The following is a 27374-nucleotide window of genomic DNA, read 5'->3' as shown; positions in this document are numbered from 1 at the left end:
TGACTGAAAAACACTCCACTGAAAAACAGTTCCGGATGCCCAGTCTATGTGAGGATTGCGCTTTCTCAACCAAGGATACCCCAAGATTACCGGTTGTTGGAGAGCGTGAATGAGATGGAAGTTAAGAGACTCCCCATGATTACCTGACACACATAGTCTAATGAGTGACCCAGCAGAGAAGTTGACCATCCAGGGGAGTGGATGGTAGACTAGCATAGAGTCCCTAGCTCAGCTAGGGACTCTATGCCAATCCCTAAACGAGTTGCCAGGGGCCAGTCAAGGAGGCTGGTGTAAGCCCCAGAGTCAATTAAAACACCAACCTTCATTTCTTGTCCCTAGCAAAGAATGGTTGCGTGCAGCAGGGTTCGTGAAGGTATATCAGCATTCATTGTTCTACTCACCAGCGCCCACCGCTTACCTGGTGAGCCCACCCCTCTTACTGAACAGGAAGAAACAAAATGGCTAGCCTGGCCGCAGTAAAGGGAGTAATTTTCTTATAGGCAACGCTGTCTCTTGGCTTGGGGTAGACGATAGTGACCTAGTTGCATGGGTTCCTCCTGACTGGTGGACTCACCACCTGCCGAGGAGACCGTAGGGGACGGGTGCAGTGTGGGTCAGCATGGGGCTCGACGACCCAATCCCCAGACTAAGAGTCTAGCTATAGGGACATGGAATGTTACCTCGCTGGGGGGAAAGGAGCCAGAGTTTGTGAGGGAGGTTGAAAGGTACTGACTAGATATAGTTAGGCTCACCTCCACCCACAGCTTGGGCTCTGGAACCCAAACCCTTGAGAGGGGCTGGACTCTTCACTTTTCTGGTGTTGTCCAGGGTGAGAGGCGGAGGGCTGGTGTGGGCTTGCTTGTAGCCCCACAGCTCAGCCGTCATGTGTTGGAGTTCACATACGTGAATGAGAGGGTTGCGTCCATGTGCCTTCGGTTGGGGACAAGTGTCTCACTGTCATTTTGGCCTACGGACCAAATGGCAGTACAGAATACCTGGCCATCTTGGAGTCCATGGGAGGGGTACTGAATAGTGTTCCAACTGGGGACTCCATTGTGTTCCTTGGGGACTTCAACGCTCACGTTGGCAACGACAGTGAGACCTGGAAAGGGGTGATTGATGAACGGCCTCCCCGATCAGAACACCTGTGGTGTTCTGTCATTGGACTTCTGTACTAGTCACAGTTTGTCCATAACGAACACTTTGGTCAACCACAGGGATGTCCATAAGTGCACATGGCACCAGGACACCCTAGGCCGGAGGTCGATGATCAACTTTGTTGTCATATCATCAGACCTCCGATCGCGTGTGTTGGACACTCGAGTGAAGAGAGGGGCAGAGCTGTCAACCGATCACCACCTGGTGGTGAGCTGGATCCACTGGCAGAGCAGTGGGCCGGACAGACTAGGCAGGCCCAAAAGTGTTTTGAGAGTCTGTTGGGAACGTCTGGCAGAACCCTCTGTCAGTGAGGTCTGCAACTCCCACCTCCGGGAGAGCTTCTCCCAGATCCCACAGGAGGCTGGGGACATTGAGTCAGAGTGGACCAGGTTCTCCACCTCCATTGTCGAAGCAGCTGCTCTTAGCTGTGGTCGCAAGGTCTCTGGTGCCTGTCGTGGCGGTAACCCCCGAACCTGGTGGACACCGGAAGTAAGGGATGCTGTCAAGCTGAAGAAGGAGTCCAATCAAATCTTGTTGAGTTGTGGGACTCCGGAGGCAACTGACAGGTACAGGCAGGCCAGGCGTACTGCAGCTCGAGTAGTTGCGGAGGCAAAACTTTGGTCTGGGAGGAGTTAGGGGAGGCCATGGAGGAAGAGTATCGGTCAGCCTCGAAGAAATTCTGGCAAACCATTCGGCGCCTCAGGAGGGGAGAGTGGTGCACAGCCAACACTGTTTATAGTAGAAGTGGAGGGCTGCTGACCTCGAATGAAGATATTGTCGGGCGGTGGAAAGAATACTTCGAGGATCTCCTCAATTCCGCTACCATGTCTTACACAGAGGAAGTAGAGGCTGACGTCTCAGAGGTGGACTCGTCCATCACCCAAGCTGAAGTCACGGGGTGGTTGCCAAACTCCTCGGTGGCAAAGCATCGGGGGTGGATGAGATTCGCCCTGAGTACCTCAAGTCTTTGGATGTGCAGGGACTGTCATGGTTGATACGCGATATACGTCAGACCTGTCCAGGTGCACGTTGGACTCCGGCAGGGCTGCCCTCTATCACCGGTTCAGTTCATAATTTTTATGGACAGAATTTCTAGGCACAGCCAGGATCCGGACGGAGTCCGGTTTAGGGACCAACGGATTTCATCTCTGCTTTTTGCGGGCGATGTTGTCCTGTTGGCCTCATTGAACCTGGACCTTCCGCGTGCACTGGGATGGTTTGCAGCTGAATGTGACATGAGTGGGATGAGGATCAGCATCTCTAAATCTGAGGCCATGGTTTTCGACCGGAAAAGGGCGGTGTGCCCTCTTCAGGTCGGTGGAGAGTCTTTGCCCCTAGTGGAGGAGTTTAAGTATCTTGGAGTCTTGTTCACAGGTGAGGGAAGGATGGAATGTGATATTGACAGAAGGATCAGTGCAGCCTCTGCAGTGATGCAGTCACTGTATAGGTCTGTCATGGTGAAGAAGGAGCTGAGTCGCAAGACAAAGCTCTCGATTTACCGGTCAGTCTACGCTCCTACTCTTACCTATGGTCATGAGCTTTGGGTCATGACTGAAAGGATAAGATCCCGGATACAAGCGGCCGAAATGAGTTTCCTCCGTAGAGTGGCTGGGCGCACCCTTAGAGATAGGGTGCGGAGCTCAGTCACCAGGGAGGAACTCGCAGCAGAGTCGCTGCTCCTCCGCCTCGAGCGAAGCCGGCTGAGGTGGCTTGGGCACCTCAGGATGCCTCCTGGACGTCTCCCTGGGGAGGTGTTCCGAGCATGTCCTACCGGGAGGAGATCTCGGGGAAGACCTAGGAGACGCTGGAGGGACGATGTCTCTCAGCTGGCCTGGGAACGCCTCGGGCTCTACCCTGAGGAGCTGGAGGAGGTGTCTGGGGAGAGGGAAGTATGGGCATCCCTGCTGAGACTGTTGACCCTGCGACCCGGCCCCGGTTAAGCAGTTGAAGATGGATGGATGGATGGATAGATATATACTTTATTAACCCGGCCACAGCGTTTGATACGGACGTGTTTTTAGTTTTGGCGCATAAATGCAGTGTTAATGAATATTTTATCTACTAGATATTACGTACCACCACCACTGCAAAAGCAGAGTGAAAACGGGGACAAGATCACCAACGCTACAGAAATGCTACAGATGTAAGCAGACCACTTCCTCACACTGACTGAAATTCACTTCTGCTACTGGACGGGGGATGATGTTGACGTTGCCTTCATGATAAATCACATTTAGAACCGGTGCTATAATAGATCATTCATAATTTTAATATTATTTTGTACAGAACACTTGTTTGTACCATAAACAGAATATGCGGTTAAAGACCACGGATGATCGCCCATTCTATTGCATATTAGTTATTGCTTGTCGCACTAGATAGTTGCAGTTTCATAATATGTACTCTAGATGGCAGCAATGAAAACTTGAGAAACTTTCCGAATCCCGCCCATGCCCACGCAATGCATTCTGGAACTTGATGCCAATTTAACAGCTGAGGCAAAATTCTGTCAGCAAAGTTGGACTTATTTAAAACTACATTTCCCGTCGTAAAGACACACGCTTGAATGTAATACAAGAGTTTTTTTTTCCTAATCGACGATCTCAACCGAAGTTTCCTATGACAGCCTCTGTAAGGGGTAGAAGAAAGCGTGATAAAAGCATGAAAGAAGTACAGCTTTAGCTTAGCATTAACGAAATCTCTGGCAGGAAAATGAAATAATAGTTATTTGAGTCCCAACAATGCGGTTCAAACAAAGAAACCAGTGACTTGTAATTCTGGTGTTTTTAAGTGCTGCTGCTATTAGCCAGGGTTGGGTCCCGTTAAGGTCCACAGAAACGTCTATGGAGGAGCAGGACTACACCGATGCTGAGCTGGTGACAGAGGCCGGGCCGCAGTGGCTTCGAGCCGAGGTCGAACGTCTTACCCGGGAACTCGGTGAAACCACTCATGAGAAGATCCAGGCGGCCGAGTATGGGCTGGCGGTGCTGGAGGAGAAGCAGCAGCTCAAACAACGGTTCGATGAGCTGGAGACGGAGTACGAGACGGTCCGACAGGAGCTGGATCAGCTGAAGGAGGTAAACTATCCCGGAGCCACGCAGGCAAACCCGTTAAAATGTTCACAGCCGTGAGGTTAAGGGTATAAATATTGTGGTATCAGCACCTTAATGGTTAACTGCCAGCGTTGTGCTTTCCAGCTGTCCTAAACTCGTCAGTCAGAACCCTTCAGTCTATAATCAGAACCATCATAAATGGTAGGAACCATCAATTATGGGAAGCTCCACTATAAACTGACATTTCTTTATAAAATAAATCGATTGGCTGAAATCCTTCCCAAATATTTAGACTGTAATGATTTATCATGTGGTCTCAAAATACTATTCCACACTAACATGGAGAAAGTCGTGTGTTTGGATGTTTTCTTCATGTAGAACATTAAGTAGTTGTGGTTTAAATGATGACATGCTCACACCTCTTCTTGCTATGTAAGTTGAAGTAGATACTATTTTCATGCCAAAGTGGACAATTTGGTGTGGTGTTCCAGGTTTTGTAGAAATTACCTGTTAAATGTTATTGATTTATTATAGAAATTAAATTGTATGCTTTCTCCTTTTGTGGAGTTGTCAGTCTGGGAAGTAAGTTAATACGTAGGTCAAGGAGGAATTGAGTTGAGATGGATTTTACCTAAGCTATTTTAGAATTAATCTCCACTTCTGCAATGACCATCAAACCTTTGGAATAATTTCTCCCTGAAGTGAAGGTCTTTGTTTGACCACTGTGGGATTACACCGTCCTTGAAGTGTTTTCACTGTGGGTTTACCATTTGCTGACATTTGTGACATCGGTGTCAAAACTTCCTTGGCAATCTTCGTGTTAACACACCTGTTTCCCAGCAAATACACGTACCATGTGCTTTAATGGAATGTCTTCTCAATAAACCATTTCTTTTAAATCATTACTCCAATCACAAAAAATATCAGCGGTGATATTAGCCACTGAAATCTTGTTGGGAATTATTTATTATAGAAATTAAATTATAGGCTATCTGCTTGTGGATTTCCAGAGGGAAGTTGGCGTTTTAAGTTTAGTCAGTTTTCCTGATGCTTGTACATCATCCTTCAGAGGAGATATACGTAAGGCAGCTTTATGATTCAGCAGTTCTTAATGCCTCTTGTTATGAGCTAATCTTCATTACTCATTCTTAATAATTTGGTGTCTTGCGATATTTCAACTTAAATTCTTACACAAGTTAGAATCTTAGCCAAGAGTAAGGCTATGATTAATCCCAAGCCCGAACACAAACAGATACATACATGATTGAATGTAATTTTCAGCTCCAGTGTAAATTTTAATTTTTTTAATTCAAGTTATGTAACAATCAGGATTATATTCATTATTGAATAATCAGTAAATTTGTTAATTATTTGGCGTTCGACATTGTGAAGATGTCATTTCTCATTTCCAGCTGTCCCATATTTCGTATACAGCTCAAAGCTTTAATATTCCAGACCCAAAATATTATTATATGACAAGAAAAGTCTCAAATCCTCATGTTGAATACACTGAAAATAGCGAATAACATTTTATTTGTCAAATGTCCACGATTTTGAATCTTTCATTACAGTCCATCCTGCGTCAAAGCGGTATTGTATTGTGATTGTCAGTGTTTGTGTGTTCATCCGTTCGTCCGTTCATCCGTTCGTTTGCAACTGTTCCAGATAGAAAGATGAAACAAAAAGCACATTACTCGGGTGGCAAAGGGGATGAAAACGAGATGATGACCTTGAGAAAACTAGGTCAAGGTCAAATTTCAACTTTTGTATACTCAGGAACCAGATACGATAGAAAGACGAGGGAGAAGGCCAGTGTAAGACCATAGATCAAAGCTAGTGCTTTGATATATGACAGTAGGTCAAAGCACTAGGTTTGATCTTTGACTTATGCAAGTAGGTATTAGTAAAATTCTGAATTCAGGGGTGTCACGGGATGTTGCAGTCTGACTGCATCGGTTCAAGTTGCATTTGCTGCTGCTAATATTTGAATCCATAAACTGGTCAAATAATAAAGAAACCATCATAGGCCTGTCTTCAGCTGTTAGATCTACATGACAGTGATCAGTTAATGTGTGCCGCTGTTGGAGAGTCACCAAATGCCTTTCATTTACTTATTATCATTTTGGATTTTAGTGGTAAATTTTGTTATTCAGCATGTGGATTCAAGTCCAGTTCCTAAATGACTCGTTGTTGTCGTCATGCATCTCGTGATTCTGAATGCCACTTCTGTTTTTAGTAGAGTCACAAGGGTAATGGACAAAACAAATAATCTATCGGGACCCGCTGTGCTTTAAGCTGCAGATCAATTCACATCACATCCAGCCGCTGCTTGTCACACATACCAATGAGTTAGAATGAAAAGTGTTGAGGAAGAAAGGACGGGGTTAAACACTGGTGGAGGGGAGAGTTGCAGCTCAGTGATGGTTTTCAGGACTTCTTTGGCAAGTAGTTGTTACATCACCAGTTCAGCTTAGTGCCATTGGTCATTGGCTAGTCGTCTACATGCCTAAAGACAGTTCACTGTTTGAGTCTGATGTTAGCCGGTCAGTGCTGTGAACTGTCAATCATACATACTGTATGTGGACTCCTTAATCAAAGTAGCGTGTCCTGATTTGTTTGTCCGCAGGCCTTTGGACAAGCATACTCGACCCACAAGAAGGTGGCAGCAGATGGGGAAAGCAGGGAAGAGTCGCTGATCATGGAATCTGCCAGTAAGGAGGCTCTCTACCAACAGAAAGTCCTGGAGCTCCAGAATGAACTCCGACAGGCCAAAACCTCCTTCTCCAGTGTTCAAGCTGAAAATGAGCGTCTGACATCAATCAACCTGGAGATGAGAGAGGTGCTTGTTTATTTATACAAATGTGAAAAATAGGAAGGTTGAGCTCATTTGTATAAAATCTAATGGCAGTCATGCTAATTTTACTAAGTTCTTAATGTAGAGAGACTTTTCAATTTCATAATCTTGCTTTTTGATGAAATCATGTATAAGAAAACTAGATCTTACCAGATCACATGCAGTGTTTTAACCTGTATCTGTACTGTGGACATTATTTACCTTCAAGCCCACCATTTAATCCATGTATGTTTTGTTTTTAGACTTTTTTTGTCAAAAGGTGTTAAAGTACATTTTTAGTTGGTGTCAAATTTTGCAGTACACTCTCATAGTCATAAATGACAGTAGCACGTTTTCTTGTGAAAGGCTCATTGTATTCTTACTCAAAAAAATGATGCGAAAGCTGAGTAAAGCTATCAGAGGTGTAGCTGGAGACACTGGGCCCAGACACATACAGACAAGGTGAACCTTTCACTCATGGAGACTGGGCATTTGAGCGGACGAATCAGTTTTCCTGGACATTCATTTAAATGAGTTAATTCTCATGCAGACTGTCTCTCCTTCAATCTGTAGACCTCAGACTTGGCAGAGCTGCAGCGCAGTCAGCTGCGTGACGACATCAGAGAGTATAAGGTGAGAGAGGTGCGTCTGCAGCAGGACTACAGTGAGCTGGAGGACGAAAACATCTCTCTTCAGAAACAAGTGTCAGTGCTGAAACAGAACCAGGTGAGGTGAAGAACATGGAAATTAATACTGACTGTATTACATATCCTGAACACCGTTAAAATCGTGGAAAATGAGTCCCCTTCAATTGTTAAAAAATCTAGACACATTATTCCTTTTGGGTTCTAAAGTAACAACAAGTAAGGAAACACAATGAAAATGTTGGTTTTGCAACACTTTTTTTAGTTCATTAAATTTAAATTTATTTAAATTTCAATTTAATATATTTCTATTTAAAACTGGAAATGGATTTTTCTTGCCTTTTATAACCCCTGTCTATCAACTGCAGTATTTAACAGTTTTATTATTATCATTTTTGAAAATATGAGGCCTGATAAAATGTTTCCCACTACAATACATCAACATGCTGTTTAATCATCTGTTCAGGTGGAATTTGAGGGTCTAAAGCATGAGATCCGCCGTCTGGAGGAAGACTCCCAGTGCTTACACAGCCAGCTGGAGGAAGCTGTGCGTTTGAGAGAGATTGCTGAGCGACAGCTGACGGAGGCCTTAGAAACCATTAAAACAGAACGCGAGCAGAAGGCCACCCTGCGTAAAGAGCTCTCCCACTACATGACCATTGGTGGTTCTGTGTACAACAGCTCTTTTAACATATCTTTCGATAACTTAAAACTTAACGAGGATCCCTTTACTACCACCGAGACTGACAATGACGATCTGGTCAGAGGCTTTGAAAATGGTTTGATCAAGACATTTGAAGGTGATGAAGATAACAGAGTTGCTGTTAACAAGAAAGGAGAAGCTTTCAAACCGGCTCCTAGCCTGGTGGACGACCTGCTGAGTGAACTCAACATCTCTGAGATCCAAAAACTGAAACAGCAACTTGTTCAGGTAGGACATCCATGAGATGCTTTTTGTTTTGTATTTGAAAGATGGGTACAGTACTTTATGCATTATGGGTTAAAATTCATTTTTACAGTCTGACTTTATGATAAGATAATCCTTTAATTGTCCCACAGTGGAGACATTTTTGCGATGATAGCAACACCATTCAGAGAAAGAGGGGAAGAATAGGACAGACAGCAATATGATTGAGTAGTAGAAGAGAGATTCAAACATACATAGATAAAGACACAGTTAGGAATATAGCATTTATAATATACAATCTACACTGGTCATACAGACTATGAGTGACTGTCTGTGTGAGGCCTGCTGAGAGCTGTGCTGGTTTTATAGTCTCAACAGTACCAAAAAGGAAAGGCGTTCCTTTTCACGTTCCAAAGTGTTCCTTTGAACAACAGAACCAAAAATAAACATTCATTTTGCATAAAATGTTGATAATTTATTGTTGACTGTATTGTTATGTATTTTAAATTAATTAAACACTGTAGACAAAGTTTGTTTTTTAACTTTATATTGCTTTAAATTTGACATCCTACCTGAAACTTTCTCTGTTCATATGTTAGGTGGAGAGAGAGAAAGTGGCGTTGATCAGCTCCCTCCAGGAGAGCCAGAAGCAGCTGGAACAGGCCTACGGGGCGGTGTCTGAACAGAAGGAAACCGTCAACAGGTTGACGGAGAACCTCAGCGCCATGAGGAAACTTCAGGCCAGTAAGGAGCGTCAGTCTGCCCTCGACAGTGAGAAAGACAGAGACAGTCATGATGATGGCGACTACTACGAGCTGGACATCAACGGCCCAGAGATTTTAAAATGTAAGTACACCGTGGCCGTGTCTGAAGCTGGGGAGCTGAGGCAGGAGCTGAAGACTCTTCGGGCAAAGTACGAGGAGTGTCGAACCCGGTATGAAGACGAGCGAGGGCGGCTGGAAAGTGATGTTCAAGAGCTGAGGTCGAGGTTGGTGTCCCTGGAGAAGATTAGTCAAGGAGATAAAGGAGAAGTGGCTCGCTTGGAGAAGGAGCTTCGTCTGGTCACCGAGGCTGCAGGAGAATCGCTGGGCAGCCTTAACGTTGCCCAGGATGAGCTTGTGGCTTTCAGTGAAGAGCTGGCTAATCTGTACAACCATGTCTGTATGTGCAACAACGAGACCCCTAATCGCGTCATGCTTGATTACTACAAGAAAGGCAAGGTTATCATGAGAAGGGGTCAAGACGGAAAGGAGCACCAGTCTTCCATACTTCTCACCAATGGGCTGATCACCGAGACTGAACTTAAAAATTCCGACTCCACCAGCGCCTCAGTTACTCCAGCTCCCACATCGGAGCACAGACCTGAACCCATGAACATCTATAACCTCGTAGCCATCATCAGAGACCAGATCCGCCACCTGCAGCAGGCAGTGGACCGAACCACAGAACTGTCCCGTCAGAGACTTGCCAATCTGGAGCTGAGTACTGTAGCAGATAAGGACAAAGAGGCTTGCATGGAGGAGATCCTCAAACTGAAGTCTCTACTGAGCACCAAAAGGGAACAGATCGCCACTCTCAGAGCTGTTCTCAAGGCCAACAAACAGGTAGGAGAGCGCTGTGTGTGTCTGTACACTACATTTGTGCTTTTGTGTCTGCATGCTGTGTATAGAGGAAGGATGTTCATTGTTTCTAAAACTGACAAGAAGAAAAGAAGATTACATGCTTCAGCTAAAAACAACCAGTGTTGATGCTTCACAAAAGGGCAAGAACTAAATAATCAAATATTTCCTCCTTCAGACAGCTGAGGTTGCTCTGGCAAACCTGAAGAGTAAGTACGACAGCGAGAAGGCCATCGTGACTGAGACGATCATGAAGCTTCGCAATGAACTCAAGGCTCTGAAAGAGGATGCTGCTACCTTCTCCTCTCTTCGAGCCATGTTTGCAACAAGGTACGGGTAAACGTCATTATCGGATTATGTTAGTCCTACCATACGTGACTGGAATCATCACCCTGATGACCAGGTGGTTCACGAATCAAACTTTAATGCATCACATTGAGCATCATTAAGTGTTTAATGACATTGAAAAATTCATAACTTTGGTGTTTTTGTGGCAGAATGTTTAATGTGCTTGTCTATATGTATCTGTAAGAAACACAAAGCATTGTGGGAAATGTCTGATGTAATCCCAGAGACTGAGTCAGTGAGCAGAGATCTCTTCCTCCCATCTGGAAGAATTTCCCTGGAGGCTTGGAGAATGAACAAAACATGTGACAGCAGTAAAGTTAAAGGCAGATTGCTCCACCTACTGGAAATATCCTGTACTGATGGGGGTTTTTTTCTCCTTGCACTTTCCCTCCATCCCTCTCCCTCTCTTTTCTCAGGTGTGATGAGTATGTGTCTCAACTGGATGACATGCAGAGGCAGCTGTCTGCAGCTGAGGATGAGAAGAAGACCCTGAACTCTCTGTTGCGTATGGCCATCCAGCAGAAACTGGCTTTAACTCAACGACTGGAGGACTTGGAGTTCGACCACGAACAGGCTCGTCGCATCAGCGCCTCAGCGACGGGAGGCAAAGGCAAAACAAAGGGCAAAGGAGCTTCATCTAACCGTAATGTAAGTTAGGCTCTGTAACTCCAAACCACTTACATAATCCACAAACCATCAGAGTTATTTCCATAAAGACACAATAATATGCAGCTGACAGTCATATAGCTGTAGATTTGAGACCTAAGTTGTGTTTCCTGCTCTTCCTGTTCTTGCATTTCAGCACCATCATGTCTCGCCTTCTTGCTGTTCAGTTTTAAAATATCCCCAAATTCTATGGTTTCCTTTTGAACCTGGAACAAATCAGTCAGCCTGACTGACATCATTCCTAACTATGAAAATGTATTGAAATCTACAGAGTTTCAAATGCTGTAATGTAGACGCTGGATCTGAAGTAGTTCTCCAGCTGTAAGAGGTAGAAATGGAAAATGGTATTTTAATTATTGTAATTATAAAATGTTCGGCTTGCTCCAATGTTCAAGTTTGAACGTTAAATTGAAACCTGTGTGCATGAAGCCCCTCAGTCCTCTACTTCCTGTGACCAACTTCCATCAAACAGCTTCACTGTGTACCATTAATGAATTAGAAACTGGCATTTCAATCATCAATCAGTTTAATGGGTTTTTCTTCTGTTTTCTCTCTGCAGTAAATCGATCGTGCCAAGTGTCCTTAAGGAGGTCCGTCAGACTGTCTGTGACATTCCGTCACCTGTTCTCCTGGTTCCTTCACTCTCTAATAATCCAAATATTGTTATCGCTAACACAACATATCCGACTTCATGTGCCAAGACTCTTGTTTCGGCGTGCCAAAAGTTCTGCTGAACATTGAACAACTGGTGTCAGCTGCCCACACACACACCTCCAGTCTTCCATCGATTTGCACCACTTTTATTACTGAACCAGAGGAAGATTCGAGTGTTTGCTGCTTGCTTAATACTCACCATCTGTATCAGCCTGATTGAGCACTTTGTGTACTTAAGTGATTCTTTTTTTCTTTCTAAAATCATACTAATTGATAGTGTTATACAGTGTTTTTACTGGATGTGCATGTTTCTGTACCAGAGTCTTGACAACTTGATTCAAAATGTTTTATCTGTATTTATTTTATAACAAAAAATCTGAGATTATGTGTTCTTATAAAACCAGAACTTTCAACCCACTAAAAATACAGGAGAATGAATAAGTTGTTTTCCTTTAGGGTTATATTTAAAGGTGCCTTTCTGACATCCCCAAAACAAGCTGTTACTGCTATTAAACATTTTGTTCACTATTTCTTCTTTTTAAAGTATTTTCTTTACGGAGCTTCAAATTCGGGGTCTTCACTAGGTTTTTGTTCGACTCCTTTTTGGACGATAAAGCTGTTACAGATTCAAAGGATCTTTTTTGTGACTAAGGACGAGTAATGATGCAAAGCTTATTTAAAGATCTCTAAGTTAAGTCAGATGTTAATAGTATTCAACATTTTCAGTGTGTTTGAAATGTAATTGTTAAAATACAATTTTGTGAACATTTAAAACCTAAAGTCCATTGTATTCAAACTATTTGCCTTGACTGTCCTTTTGTGTTTTGTTCATAAGTGCAATTAGCAAACATGACAAAACAACTGTTTATGCTATGTGGAAATATTTTACATGTTGTTGCTGACATATTTGGTCTTATTTGATTTTATATATTGTGCTAGAACTATAATGGTATTTATTTGACACTGTTCAGACTACAGGATGTTGTCTTTCCTGTTTCATGAAGAGGTTTTGAGTGGCAGCAGGTCAGAACATCAGTTAGAATATCCGTATGAACTGAACTTGTGCTAAACACTAGCAAATATCATGATTGTGACAGTTAACTTTCACAAAACTGTCTTTTTTGTTTAATAAAACACAAGTTAACTATCATTCCATATTAAGCACAATGAGTTGTTCATTCGTTCACTGTACAGGAATTAAAAAGATATTTTAATTTAGCAGCTATACATGATGCATACATGACTTTATAAGGAATGTGAAGTTAGATTGAGAGTTATAAAGATAACCATCCTCTTATAATAAAGACAATAAATAGTAGTAAACGATAAAAATACTATTGTTTTATGGGCCTTCAAACTAGTTCATTCATCAGTACTTTGTAGTCATTTAAAGTGGGGGGCGTCTGTGGGGGGCGTCTGCGGAGGCAGCGAAGGAATGTTGGGAGGACGTGACATCCGTTTCTCAATTTTGAGAATTAAAATTACGGATTTAATCTATAGCACCACATTTACTTAAAATGCACCTGTGGTTAAGAAACCCCAAACTGTATTAAAGATAATTCTTCATCTGTTCCTTTGCTTCAGCGGGTCAGTATCTGGAAAAGGCCGACCTTCGTCTTTGCCTTAGCATTAGCATTTCTTTCCATTGCCGCAGAGGTCATTTTTTCCCCTTTTTTTTTGGTGACGACGTAAGTCTCTTCTTCCCGACGTAGTGACGTCAGAGGGCGTGTCAACACGGAGTGCAGACAGGCGACTCCACAATGGGAGGTTGGTATCTTTCACTAAAAAATAACTTAATGTTCAATAAAGTGATCTTTCCATTTCAGTCTTTTTAAAATATTCCCAATAGGTGGAGATCAGGAACATAATTTCATTAATGCGAATTATCTGGACGTTTAACTCGCGTTTGTAGCGACAGGGAAACGTTTCATTCCTTAAAACTGTTTAGCTTCTGAAAAGTTTGTCAACAGAAACTGCAAAAGCCTAGAGATCATGTTGTGACTGGGCTGTATGGATATACTACTGCAAAATAAAATGGAAATACTGAGCTAAATTAAATCAGACGTGCACGCATTGCTCCTCTTGTTATTCTAAGTGAACTTGTTTGTGTTGAAACGGACAGACAGTTTTCGTGAGCACCTCCGAGAGGACAGCAGCTTCCTGCGGGCGGACCGCAGGCTGGACACGGAGCCGCTGGACAGGCTGGTGCTGCAGCTCAACAGAATCTACCCGCAGATCCTCACAGACAAGGAGGCCACGAAAGTAAAAGTCTGCTCGTCTGTTCTGCATGATGGCGGTGGTGGAATAGTTTGGCAGTCATTACAGAGCTGCGAATTAAAATATAACTCAAATACCTGTACTGTATGCGCGGTTTTTTTAAGTATCAAAAGCCTGTGTCGTGATGGTCTCTATCAACATTATTAAGAGAAAATGTATAACTCGCCATTACCTTGTGATCTAATCATGTTCTTAAAATCTTTTTTGTAAACTGAGCAAAATCCCAATTTACAAAAATAAAAATAAAAATTACAAGGTATGTAGAGTTAAAAAGTAATAGAGTAAAAAGTACAGCTTTGCCCTCAAGAATTTGATGAATGGAAATTCTTGTGAAAAGTACAAATACCCTGAAATTTACCTCAACTACATTTAAAAGTGTTCTATACAAAACTTGCTAAATGCAGTATTAGTTTTTGAATCACTCCTTGTCATGTTTTTTTTTTTTTTTCTTTTTACAAACATTTGGAAAGTGCTTCATCAATTTTCTGGTACCAAAAACATACTGTTGATCTTAAACTATTTAAAGCAAATTATGCTGATAATATCAAAACAAAATGTGCCATCAAGCTCCCTACTAAAGAATAAATGTTACTCTTTTCCAGTTCCGAAACCTAGATGTGCCTACAGCTGTTCGGTTGGGTGAGCTCTTGGTGCACCTGCAGGGGAAAGGAGAGGAAGCTTGCAGGGAGTTTTACAGAGCACTTCACCTGCACATAGAAGAAGTGTACTACAGCTTGCCCACACGGCGCCGCCTTAGAGGTTAGTTCCCCGAAACTGCTTCTTCATTTCACATGTGAACAGTTTGGAGAATACATTTTAACATTATTTTTGAGTAAATGTTTTTTTCCATATATTAAAATATGTATGTTCTGTGTCCAGATAACAGAGATCCTCTAAAAAACCAACATGTGTACCATCAGAAATATGTTATGAATGATAAAGGTAAGATGTTAATTTGAAAAAGTTTATGTCTGTATATAAGGCGGCAAAATGATAAACTAACCAATAATAATGTAATAACAAAGACTAAATGCGTATTGAAGAAGGAAAATAAAATTTGTTCTGGTTATTATATAGCACAGACAAGCTCAGGTATGGTAATATATTGTGTTTGTGCTGCTTACAGGGCCACTCTTCTTTCTGGGCTGCTTCAGCGTCGCAGTGGGGATGGCTCTACTGTATTACTACAGTGGTTTGTACCTCGCATTGCTATTTAAATATTGGATAACTACTATATACTGTATAAATCAATTAAAATGCATGCATGATTTGAGCAAGGTAATTCTATTTAATTCTTTTTAACTGGTATCAACAAGGAGTGGTGTTTGTTCTTCAGAGGATAAACTGACGGGTGGAAGCCGTGCCCTTGGAATGGCCGCCCTGGGTTTGAAAAGAAGAGCCCGGGAGGTCCTCATCTGGTACACAGACTAAAGACTTCTAAAATAAGGGGTGACTTTTTCTCATCAGGCATCACAAAAAGTGCTCTTTGCATGACTGCTACTTGTCTCAAAGTCAGCACAATATGACAAGTTTTGAATACTAATTTGTACAAATTGTTTGTATATAACATTTAGCTCAGAATCAAAAATGCTACAATTCAGGCTACAGCGCTGCCTTTGATACATTGCATTTATGCCCTTTAATGTGGTTTTGAATATGTGAGTAGTAGTAACTCACCAATAGGTAAAGTATAACAATGTGTGATCAGCCTACATTTTTCACATTACTTTTCCATTTGATCTATAAATTTAGGAGCTATATAATGAATCAAATTTGAATGGAAAAAGTTTTGCCTGCATGTTTTTATCCCACAGCAGGAATATGCCTAGTATGCGGTTTAGGATTTAGTCCTTCTACTGCGTTTTCTTTCCAGAACATAATTTAAAAATGTTTTTCTATTTTTCACTGAACTTTCTACACATAACAACAAAGTGCCTTTTGCTGTTATGTTCACTGTTATGATTCATATTATTCTTTCCACTGTTATAATTAAAATCAGTCTCTGTGAGCGGGAAAATATATTAGATAAGGTTTGCTGGGGAATCAACATCATGCACATATCTAGGTACAGGAGGGATGGCTTTTTATATTTTAAGTTTTAAAACATTTTCAGATTTTTTTTAAATTTGAAAACTGAGATTTTCTTCTTTTTCACATTTATGTTGCAACCTACAAGGACAAATTATAGGATTTTAGCTGTCTCTGAAATGTCTATGCAGCAGAGGATCTTGAGTAGTTCATCTTTGTTTATGGACACATATTGTTTCCCAACCTTTTATTTTGATGTAAACAGCACCCCATGTATTAGTTTGCACTATATGGAGTCATTTACACTTGTATGACTAAAATAGTACAACAATTCATGCCATCTAAAACAAAACCAGTGATCTCTGATGAAAACGTCTGTGGAGCAGGAGCTCCCTCTAGAGGTAAAGACGATTTATACAACCAGACATCCTGCGGTCTTTACTGGCCTCAAAGCAACTCCTCAAAATACTGCAACTCATTTTTAGGCACCAAACATACATGCTTTGTCTGATAAGTGACATATTTTGTAGAGCACTGTCCATATAATACTAGAATAGACGATTCCATCGATTGTAGCACTCACGTGGTCATTTCCGCCAATGATACACTGCGTTGCCACCGCAGTGCATGGTGGGTAGGGTTACAAATCACAGAAATATCGAACATATTCAATATAGAATGTAAAGTGACAATGCAATTCCAAACGGTTGTTAAGTAAAGAAAGAATTATATTTCAGAGGTATGTTTGTTAACCAGTAAATGACACCCTGACTGAAACGAGACTCGCTTTCAGGTGGGTATAAATACAACGGCCCGCCATTGCACTGGCGTGTTGTATGAAAGGAGAGAAGGTTAGCACTCCCCTTGACAAGGATGGAATAGGCCCCTGTGGCCTTCAACACACAAATGGTTAAGGCATTGCCATCTACTTCGTGGCATCTCTAACCAAGTTTTTTCGTACATGTATCCCGTGGTGGTTTTGTCCCACCATCTCCCATGTCCGCTGCGATAAATCCCAAACCACGTGATCCATCCCATACGGCTAACATACGTAGAGACCGGAAGCCCGTCAGAGCATTTCCCTTTTGGGGAGGATGGTTGGGTTGGGCAGGATGAACTACTCCCCTTGGCATGTAAACTGTAGCTTGGTTTAAAAACTCACTCAAAAGACGGTGAAAGTTAGACAAAAAGTACTTTTCAATGTTTGAATCTCTCACAAAGCTATTTATTGGTTTTACATCGTCTTGTTGCGCTTATTTGGTGTCATTTATTTGCAGCTTTCAAGACTAAAATTATTGATCGTTTCCAGTAGTTCTAAAGGTAATTCTGATGTGTTTTCTGAAGTTGATCACTTATTGTAAACTAATTGAAGTCCAGTGCCTGACAGTTTGTCACATTCTGTATAAAAAACTTGATGCTGAGGTGACTTTTATTTTTGTACCAATATTGACATGACAATAAACACTTTGTACCACATTTGTAGTTTTATTTAAAATTTTTATTTTAAATAGTAGTCACAGTATGTAATCCAAGAATTGTATGAAAACTTTGGTCCTTTAAAAAGTGAAAGTAGTTTAAAAAGCTTAAGAGTAACTACATACACGATACAGTTCAATCCACCACACTTGTGGACATCGATATATCACACAGATAAACCAGATTAAACAATACAAAACAAATTATGCATAGCACTTAAAAAAACAAAGCATAGAAGGTCCACTTCATTATTTGTCTGATGTGCATGACCGTAAACAGAAAATATGCCCCAACATAAAGCTGTAAATTCCTCATAATAGCGGTCCTAACACATTTCGTATTAATTATTTCATTTGATCATCCTGTGGAGATTAATTCAATCTTTTAAAAGATGCAAGGATTAGATATTGACAGACAAATACTGATGTTTTCAAACTTCTAAACACCAGTTGTATGTTTTTTTTTATTTAAGGAAACACTAATAGTGGTTGTAATTGATCTTCAGCATATTGTTCCTGATATTTCTTTTCTAATTAAAGAAAATAAACTACAGCAGTAACCTGAGCTCTGACTTAAATGGAAACTGTTGAACTGCTGCATGAAATAAACAAAAATGGCCTACACATTTGTCCATAGTCGTGGTCAGAGAGGATGTGAACCCTCTGACACACACATGTATAAACTTCACCTCTTCCTCAGTTGACAAGCCCTTGAAGTTGAATTATGAACCGGATGGTGCAACTCCATCTTATTTTTTTATGCAAATGAATAAATATCCTGTCTGTTTAGACAAATAATACTGAGGTCCATTTGTACTAAGTGGATCAGCAGGCGTTGCGAGTCATCAGAGGGTGATCATTGGCTGGAGTTGGGCCGCTGGACGCCAAAGGCCGTGATGAAGACATTGACCACTACTATGATGAAGACGAAGGCTGTGGTGATGTTCTCCATGATGTTCAGCTTGTAGTGTTTGCTTTGATCGTTCAGGTCCCACTTAACTGTCAGAAAAAGAAATGACACGTCAAAACAGATTTGCTTAGTCAACAAAAGGGACATCCCTTCCCCATTTCAGGGAAACACACAGATGAGGCCAGATAAGGGTGAAGTGATCATTACTGAGCACAGCCAAAAAACATTAACCAACTCTGACCCCACAGGTAAATAAGTAGACTTTTCTGTTAGTGCTTTTCACACCTCACCGGTCTGAGAAGGGAAGTTCTTGTTTTTCACGAGTCATATTTTTACTAGCAAATCTTTGATGGCTTAAAACAAAAACAGGGAGCAGCTGATAGCAGAGAGGCTTCCTGCTTCTAAACTCTCAATAGTTCTCTCTGCTAGGATGAGATAATGACTCAGGAGGGAAGAAACTCTTTCTTCTCTGAGGGTTACTCAATCTACTCCTCTACGATGGTTCAACAGTAAGTTAAAAGTGGTGTGTGCACAGAGATTTATGTGGCCAAAAAAGTGTGAACAAAATATGAGCATGTGCAGTGATGTGTGTCAAGGCAATGGCTGTAAACCTGTGAGAAAAAAAGGAATTCAAAGTGTTTATCAGTTTAAAATATTTGTGGAGAAATTTTGGATGAAAACCAACAAAAATATTTAATCTATTGAAGCAGTGATGCTGCTCTACAAGCAAAATGAAAAGCTGTGTTTGTGAATATCTCAGTCTATTATTCAGCATAAAAGCAAAGCTGGTAGCAGTTTCTGACAGAAATACCAACCCTTCCAATATATATTCAGCTAACTGCTTGTTGAACCTTAAAGAAAGTGACATATTGTACACTGAACATCCCTCAGATTACAGTAAAAGTCCGGAATGAAGTGACGTCTTTTTAATGTTACTCTGACCTCCGTCTTCCTTGAATAAGCTTAGAGGTTTTGCAACAGTTGCGTCAGCATTTAAGTTCAGGTTTCACACACATCATTATGAATACAGAGAAAAGTCCAAATTACAAATAGATGTCATGCCAGACTTAAATAAAAGAAAAATGTCACTTACAAATCAACAACAAAGTCTCAATAAAAAGTTCCTGAGCCCAAACTGCGTTATCAAAAAGTACTTAACGTCACTTCATGTTGAATTTTACTAAAAGCCACTTTACAAGCCAAATGGCTTCTACCTGTCAACCCTTTTTTTTCTTTTTCGGATGTTGTTAATGCTGCAAAAGTGATGAAGGTGAAGTCTGCTGTAATAACATGTCCGGAAAGAAAGAAAGAAACTGAATAAATAAGTCCACAAACATTAAGTGACGTTTAGCATATTTGATAGTACAGTTTGGGCTAAGGGACTTTTTATTGAACTTTTTTTTTGTTGATTTGTAAGTTACTTTTTCATTGAGCACCTGGAAAACTCCACTGTCAGACTTTCCTGTATGATGATTCAATCACATTTTTGATTATTCCAGCACCTTCTCAGTTTTTTCTTAAATGACATCTAACTATTTTGAGTCTCGTCACTGGAAATTCAGAATATATAACAAATACAATAGGAAGTTCTCAAAATCAAAAATATATTATCTTTATAATATTTTCAATGAAGTAAATGTCAAAAGAGGATGAGCGAATCACCACATTCTCTTGTGGTTTATTTGGTGTCATTATGGTTTTTCGGACTTAGGTCAATATTAGAATTAGGGAAGCAGTAGCAGCTTATCTGTTTGTATCTGTGGTCTTGGTGGTTTGTGTCAAACTTCACCAATGATGTTGTGGAGTAGTAACATCTATTAAATAAGAAAAATAGAGCCAATAATGAGTTTACAAACTAGAAATAAGGAAATAAGTCCCAACATACCTATGAAGATGAGCAGAGTTCCCACCATGATCTGCAGGATGAGGGAGATGCTAATCAGAGCAATGAGGGGCACATAGAAGGAGAACTCTGGTCCCTCTTCCAGCACGGCCTTCAGCTGTGAGGCGTTGGCCATCAGGAGAGCCACATCCAGCATGCTCTCTGCAGCGCTCTTCTTATTTGCATAGTGGTTCATGTTCAGAGGTCTGTCCTGCCTCCTCAAGCGGCCTTGCAGTGAGACCTGATTACAAAAGCTGGTATCAGTACAACACATAAGTAAAGGCTAGCAAGAGTGTGCTACAGCAATCTCAGTCAGGTTTGTAGTGAAAGACGCATTGCAGCGCAGCAAAGCTATTGATAAGTCCATCGATAGATCTATTAGTTCACTTTTAAATTGAACATTTTCACTTTCACTCGTGTGGATTCACACTGAAAATGCACCTGCTTTCTTATTGGAAATGTGTATGAAAATGTGCTGATTCAATACTGACCATTACACAAATCTAAGAAAGCCTTTGTTAATAGATTTCACATAAATGTAATCAGTTGACTGGAAATGAAGGCTTCACCCTCTTTTGTTAAGGCATGCTGTGTCAAGACACAAGGGATTTTTGTCTCTGTCAAAAATCTCCCACTGGACATTTCTAATAAGAGATGCTTATGGGATTTAGATTCAATTTGAATCAACTTTAAAATCCAGATTCGTGCAATCACAATATTTCTATTGGTATGGAAGTGAAAGTGCACAATGAACTGAAATTGAAAACAGGAAGACCAGAAGACTTAGCAAGGTCACGGAATTGGTTTCAGTCCAAATGTTTGAAAAAAAACAAAAACAAACCCGCATAAGACCACTGAAAGGCTGACTGGATTCTGGATCTGAAACACAAGAGATGCCTGTCGCCTCCACCCACACAGATCCACGAACCGGCTCTAGATACTCATGAACATGTGGCAAAGATCACAAAGCACGGACGAAAGCTGGCATGCTAGCAGACATTATTGACTTGTTACTTGCATATCTTTAAGACGTGAAACACGCTGTGTCATGTAAAAGTTAGAAGTAGAATGAAAATGATTTTCCGTCTGAGAAGGCTGTTTGGCTCATAATGAAGGGGTTAATCTTTGAACCACATAACAAACACTACGTCACAGAAAACCAGGGTCATTCCTGAGACCTCTGCTGCTTTGCCCATGAGTTTAGGTCAGCGCTCAGGTTTCCATCAGGGATGAGTGTCAGTGTAGAAGGCCAACAATGACAGCCTTGTGCCCAGGTTGTAGACATCAGACAGATGTCTGACTCAGCACTCCTTTCCTTTCTTCACCTCTGACAGGCTGCCAGGCCTCAGAGGAAAAAGGTTCTCCAGTGAACCAGCAGATGAGTGTGAGAGTAACCAGCAGCACCTTTTCTTACCCTGCCATAGCTTCATTACCACTGCTACTAACCTCGTTTTTCTCAAGTGTGACTTTTTACATGTCTCAAACTTTCCCATAATTGGTGATCTGTCTGTGAAATTTCTTCCATGAGAATTTTTTCATTCTGGTTTCCAGGAAAAGGCTTTGACTTCCTAGGCTATGCACATATTCCACACCAAACTGTTCACTCTCTGATGTTGTGCTTGGATCTTGATGCTTACCATCCATAATTCTAAATGACCTATATCTAGCTGTAAGTGAACACATCTGTCCTCTTGAGTTGGTATGCATGCACACATTAGTCATATTTGTGCCACCGACAAAAAAAAGTTGTATCTGTAAGACAACAAATAAACAAGCATGCTATACTGTATATGACAGTATGGATGACATTTTAGTCTAGAGGACAGCAAAAATTGGTCAGCTGCTAATAGGCAGATTGTAAAAAGCTGATGACGTGCTTTGCTGTCACTTCACTCTGATGATTTGAACACAGCCTGAGAGGACTTGGGTTTTAAGTGTCCCAGAATACACAGGTAAAATCTCAGGGTATTCAAAGGTCTTTCAACAGTTTATATAATTCACCTTCTACAACAGCTTGTACTGTACATACCACTTCTACGGCCAAATTTTCTGATTGATTGTTGAATTAACATGATTTTTAAGACAGCCTTACTGTATACTGCAAAGATGTAATTATAAGTTGAACAACTCTTCATGGTATTATGCTAAGGTAATCTAAGAACAAAAGGGTCTGAAAAATAAATAGCCCCAGAAATAGACAGCATATCAAAGCAATAAACCCATGACAGTCTGATGCTCACAACGAGGCACCAATAGGTTTTCATGGTAAGGTGAAACTACATTGACGTCATAATAAGTTTGGTAGTTATTATGAAGGAACTCATGCCACTGATCAGATCGGCCCGCTCTGATCAGATCGGTCCATCTCAGGCACATAAACCAAGGTGGAAGTTGAGCTTTACTCTGCTTAAAATCCTGAACACACACACTGACTCCATACTGCGCCAAATGTGAGCAACAAACACACAGCAGCACTTACTGTACATCCAGAAAGCTTCTGATGTTCTGTTTAAATTACCGCATAGGATAAACACATGTTTTATTCATGTTCAGGCCTCATATTTGCTTGTTCAGGGAGACTGTAGATTTTGTGATGATGTTACTGCTGTTCACTTGATGACACAGGTATTACTCATCTTTATTTCTCGTTGGTATGCAGCACAACTTCAGATACAACCCGTCTCTGCTCATATGATCTCCTGCAGGTTTATGAAAGAAAATTATATTGTACAGATGGACTGTTGTTCTGGATCTAACTGTGACACCTGACTGAATCAGACCTGTTTCAGCACCTAGATTGTTGCTTTAAATGTGTTCTACTAAAATCAAATTTACTATTTGATTTTAGCAGATAATTTCCTATCATCCTTAAATGCAATAATTTGGGATTACCTGACCTGAAATAATTACTGGACTTTCATGTCTGTTGGATCTTATCCTAATGGAATGTCATTGTGCTATTTTTAATAAAAGCATTACAGGCAGTATTCATTAATTTTGAAAGAAAAATTTTGCTATTACTCAATAGTAAAGAATCCTTCAAAATATTTTCAGATTATTCCCTATCGCTATTTTTAGGAATTTACTAATCCTGCCAACAGACACATGAACAAACAAACAAACAAAATTAGTTTTAGATTTAACTGAATAAAGTTTAAAATACAGATAGAACCTGTCAACAGGGCATACGTGTCAAGATGAATTAACATAAACTACTGTAATTAAAGTTCCACTGATATTTATGTTAAAAATAGACAAATTAAAGATCACTAAAACTGTAATAAAAATACTATTTTCCCCCCACATATAACTACCTATTAAAATAAATGTAGGTTAATTCTGTCGACTAACTAATTAACCAGATAATTAGTACATAATATAAGATGATCACCAGGTCATGGTTAGCTGATGTTACTATGCTGACCCTTGTGTTTGTGCCACTGAAATTCAGCTTGGATCTTTGTTCAGTGAGTGCTTCCCCAATTTATTTTGTTCATGACTAATATAAACCTCAGGTGGAAGCATGAACAGATTGACTAATATGTGATACTGTATAAGGGAACCAACAGGCCACAGTGGATATCAGTACAGATGAATAAACTATATGACGACAGCAACAATTTATCTTATCTGAATTTTTCCTGTGGCCACTATTTTCTCTGTTTTACAGAAGTTAACAGGCAGCTAACTTTCACAATGGCACATGTTACCACTTCCCATTGAAGGGGCGTCATATTATGTTCAACATAACTGTTCCCTGTTTTATTATGCCATGTTTTTATGACTAAGGTCATCATCAGTTGCTTAAAAAAACCAGGTCATTTGGACAATGTCTGATAACACAAAGGTGTATACTGTTGGATTTGAAGTGGATTAAGCCGGCATTCGCATTCTTCACTGTGAACACAAGACCATGGGCACAGGTCGCCGTTGGGTCACAATGCACAATATATTGTTGACAAGAAAGCCATTAACTCAAACACATTGTGCCATTATGCAATGAGAAAACTCCTGCGGTTTAAATTTTTGTGATAAAACAATTGAGATTAAAGAAAGTTTTAAATCTGTACTGATGACAATACGCTGATGAAGATAGCTAATGTGACTAAGCTTTTTGCAGATCTGGTAATGATCTGTGTTTTCTGCAGGTTGTACACTCACCAGTGGGTTTGTTCCTCACCCAGTGATGGCTGCCTGGTTTACATCATAACAAAACTAAAATGCTATTTAAAAGTTCACTATTAACTCCGTTTAAAGCTGAGTATTATCAAACATTAATATTACCCTACAGAGGGTTTTTAAAAAACAAGAAAAAAAGAATACTTAATTAAAGCAACAAAGTCGGTTGACCTACAACAAGTATTCATTGTGATTCCATCTCTTGTTGTGACTCTGTGGTTTACATTAAAAGTTCTATTTGTATTTACTCGGAATTAAAAAAAAATAGATCTGTATGTTACTTTACATTGTCCTAAGTCATGACATCATTGATCTTGTTTTTTTATTATTCATTCATTCACCTTCTTGACCGCTTCTTCCGCTTTTTGCAGGTCACAGGCTTGCTGGAGCCTATCCCACCTGATTGGGGGCAAGAGGCGAGGGACACTCTGGGCACAACGCCAGTGCACTGTGGTACTTCATTATTATTATTATTATTATTATTATTGTTGTTGTTGTTGTTGTTGTTGTGGAATGTTTCAGCCTGCGTTGGGTTTTGTAATTACTCACACAAGTAGGGTGTGAGCGGAAACGCCTCTGGTCGTTAATTAAAATTTTATCGAAGCTACAAATAAAAATTGTAATGACTAATTAATTCCACATCTAACATCATATCATGAAGTACATTCGTGATTTTTTTTCCACATAAAAACAAAACTATGTATGTCCAGGTTGAGCGCAGCTCCGGTCCGGGTTGACCCACGCCAACAGCCCTCTGTGGACACGGAGATGAGCCGTCAGAGAAGGACAGAAGGAAAGACACCGAGAACTAATCCACGGATCATCTGCCGCCGATTATCGGTCACATCGACTCGATCACATTTGATCGGTTTCCTTGGCATCCAACATGACAAGGATGCAAGAGACAGAGAAAGTACCCGAGAGCCATCGAATCATTCTGAATCCCGCACCTCCCCACAGAGAACCCGTCTTGAGTGGATTTACCCGCGGCTGAGCACCGAGTGTCGGGTCAACGTCACCGGACTGTCCGCTAATGGAACCACAGTTCTCTCCACATACCTCCGTGTCGCCGTTTCGGTCAGCATCACCGTTCATTTCCAAAGTATCCGATGCCATGTTGATAATACCCGTTATATCCACAGTGGGTTGATCATGAGGGGGATGTGCGTCCGGCCGGTGGAGACTGGAACGAACTGTTTAAATAAGGCTGCCGTGACGACAGGCGGAGAGGGGCCAGGGGGCCAGGCTACCGCCCCTCCGGCATGGGGGCGGCTGTCTCCACAAAGCTGCAGCGAGCCGGGGCAAACGAGGAGAGACGGGCTGGTTAGCGGCAACCACTAGTTCACCAGTAGTTCACTACTAGTTCACCATTACGCTTTAAACTAAATCGTGATGATAAGTGATGTCATTTGTACTGCAGTCGCAGACGGAGCTCTCATTGATAGACCACCTAAGGTTTAACGGCTCCTTGCTGCCACATGTCGGTCAAATATGGGTACTGCATGTTGAAGATTAACATTTACTTTGATTAAACTTATATTATCTTAGTTACAGTAACATTATTGAAAAGAGGATTAATATTGTGATATATATTCAGTCATCCGCCTCTATAAGTGCTTCAGAACCAGATCTGCATCAAACAATTTAGTAAAATGTTCACGTTACTAAAGTTATTGAAACTCTTGCTGTGACATGATTTACAGTTATAAGGAAAGTTGGCACAACTCTGGAAGCACAGCATAATCACAAAGTCGTGTCCAGTAAATTATATGTGATCTGGTGTCTCCACTGTGGGACAGCCAGTGATCAGGATGGACAGCAGCTGCCCACGGCCCCTCAAACCGGACCACACCCACCAACTGGTTCTTATTATGACCACTGTTTCCATGGTGATAGTGCCTCAAGTTTGACCACATAAAACTAAAAGTGAACTTTAGAATGAACCTGGCGCACAAAAAGTAAACTAAGGAGGCCTTAAGTGAGAGTTTTTGTTTTGTTTTACCCCAAATGACATGATGCTCTGGCATAAAATAATTAAATAAGTTAAATAGGAATTGTTCTGATTGCTCAATCACCCAAACTTCATGTATGACCATTATGTTACCCAGACCTCCAAAAATAGAAACTTTATTGATTCGATGCATTTACATCATGTGACTAAGTCGTAAAGTTGATACACACTCTTAGTCCTGGAATACCTTTACACTATAATCTTCTACATCAGTCTACACTGCAGTACTTTGTTCCTTTACGACATCCGTCCTTGAGGCAGTTACGGATGAAACATCAAAGTGATTTAACTTTATTAAATAATCACTTTTGTAATTACACAGACAAATATACAGAGAGGAAAGTTTTTATTATAATTAGAAAACATCGATATAAAGGTCTATTTTCTGAGCAGTGGAAAGCCTATGAAAAGTGGATTTGAGATAAACTTATATTTGAACTTTTATTCATTTACATTTTAATGCAGAGTATGAATTGCACCTATTAATATATTTTTTCTTCTTTTATACTGTAGATGTTTAAACAATGATCTGTTCTCTTTATATTACACAAAAACAGATATTACTGAACATTAATTGATTCCTTGAAATAGGATTTGAAGAATCGATCATTTTAACTTACATGGAATTATAAAGAACAGTTATACAGATGATAAAACATTCAAGACTTTTAAAAAGCATAAAAGGCCATTCTTTCAATGACTGTACAGAGTAACACCTTCCACCCCGAGA

General features: G+C 40.7%; 3 protein-coding genes and 1 non-coding gene across 4 annotated transcripts; 3 read left to right on the top strand and 1 right to left on the bottom strand.

Annotated features, from left to right (window-relative positions):
- The first annotated feature begins 3771 nt into the window (after nt 1-3771).
- On the top strand, nt 3772-13157 carry bicd2 (bicaudal D homolog 2 (Drosophila)). Its single transcript, XM_068314384.1, has 8 exons — nt 3772-4235; nt 6838-7050; nt 7618-7770; nt 8155-8619; nt 9195-10199; nt 10393-10544; nt 10979-11210; nt 11788-13157. The coding sequence occupies exons 1-8, from the start codon at nt 4002-4004 to the stop codon at nt 11788-11790; spliced, it is 2457 nt and encodes an 818-aa protein (XP_068170485.1). The 5' UTR covers nt 3772-4001; the 3' UTR covers nt 11791-13157.
- Nucleotides 13158-13397: 240 nt separating this feature from the next.
- Nucleotides 13398-17663, top strand: card19 (caspase recruitment domain family, member 19). Its single transcript, XM_068314386.1, has 6 exons — nt 13398-13649; nt 14005-14144; nt 14762-14918; nt 15039-15101; nt 15286-15351; nt 15496-17663. The coding sequence occupies exons 1-6, from the start codon at nt 13643-13645 to the stop codon at nt 15588-15590; spliced, it is 528 nt and encodes a 175-aa protein (XP_068170487.1). The 5' UTR covers nt 13398-13642; the 3' UTR covers nt 15591-17663.
- Nucleotides 17017-17144, top strand: LOC137596047 (U6atac minor spliceosomal RNA). The gene has a single exon (XR_011035511.1). It is a non-coding gene; the product is annotated as a U6atac minor spliceosomal RNA (small nuclear RNA).
- Nucleotides 17664-26000, bottom strand: ninj1 (ninjurin 1). The gene is made up of 3 exons (XM_068314387.1): nt 25693-26000; nt 20458-20695; nt 17664-18661 (listed from the first exon to the last, which is right to left on the bottom strand). Exons 1-3 carry the CDS (start codon nt 25747-25749, stop codon nt 18519-18521), a joined length of 438 nt encoding a protein of 145 aa, XP_068170488.1. The 5' UTR covers nt 25750-26000; the 3' UTR covers nt 17664-18518.
- Nucleotides 26001-27374: the final 1374 nt, after the last annotated feature.

Source organism: Antennarius striatus, chromosome 5 (genome assembly GCF_040054535.1).
Source record: "Antennarius striatus isolate MH-2024 chromosome 5, ASM4005453v1, whole genome shotgun sequence".
NCBI lineage: Eukaryota > Metazoa > Chordata > Actinopteri > Lophiiformes > Antennariidae > Antennarius > Antennarius striatus.
The sequence above is the reverse complement of the archived record's forward strand: the minus strand, read 5'-3'. Positions and strand labels throughout refer to the sequence as shown.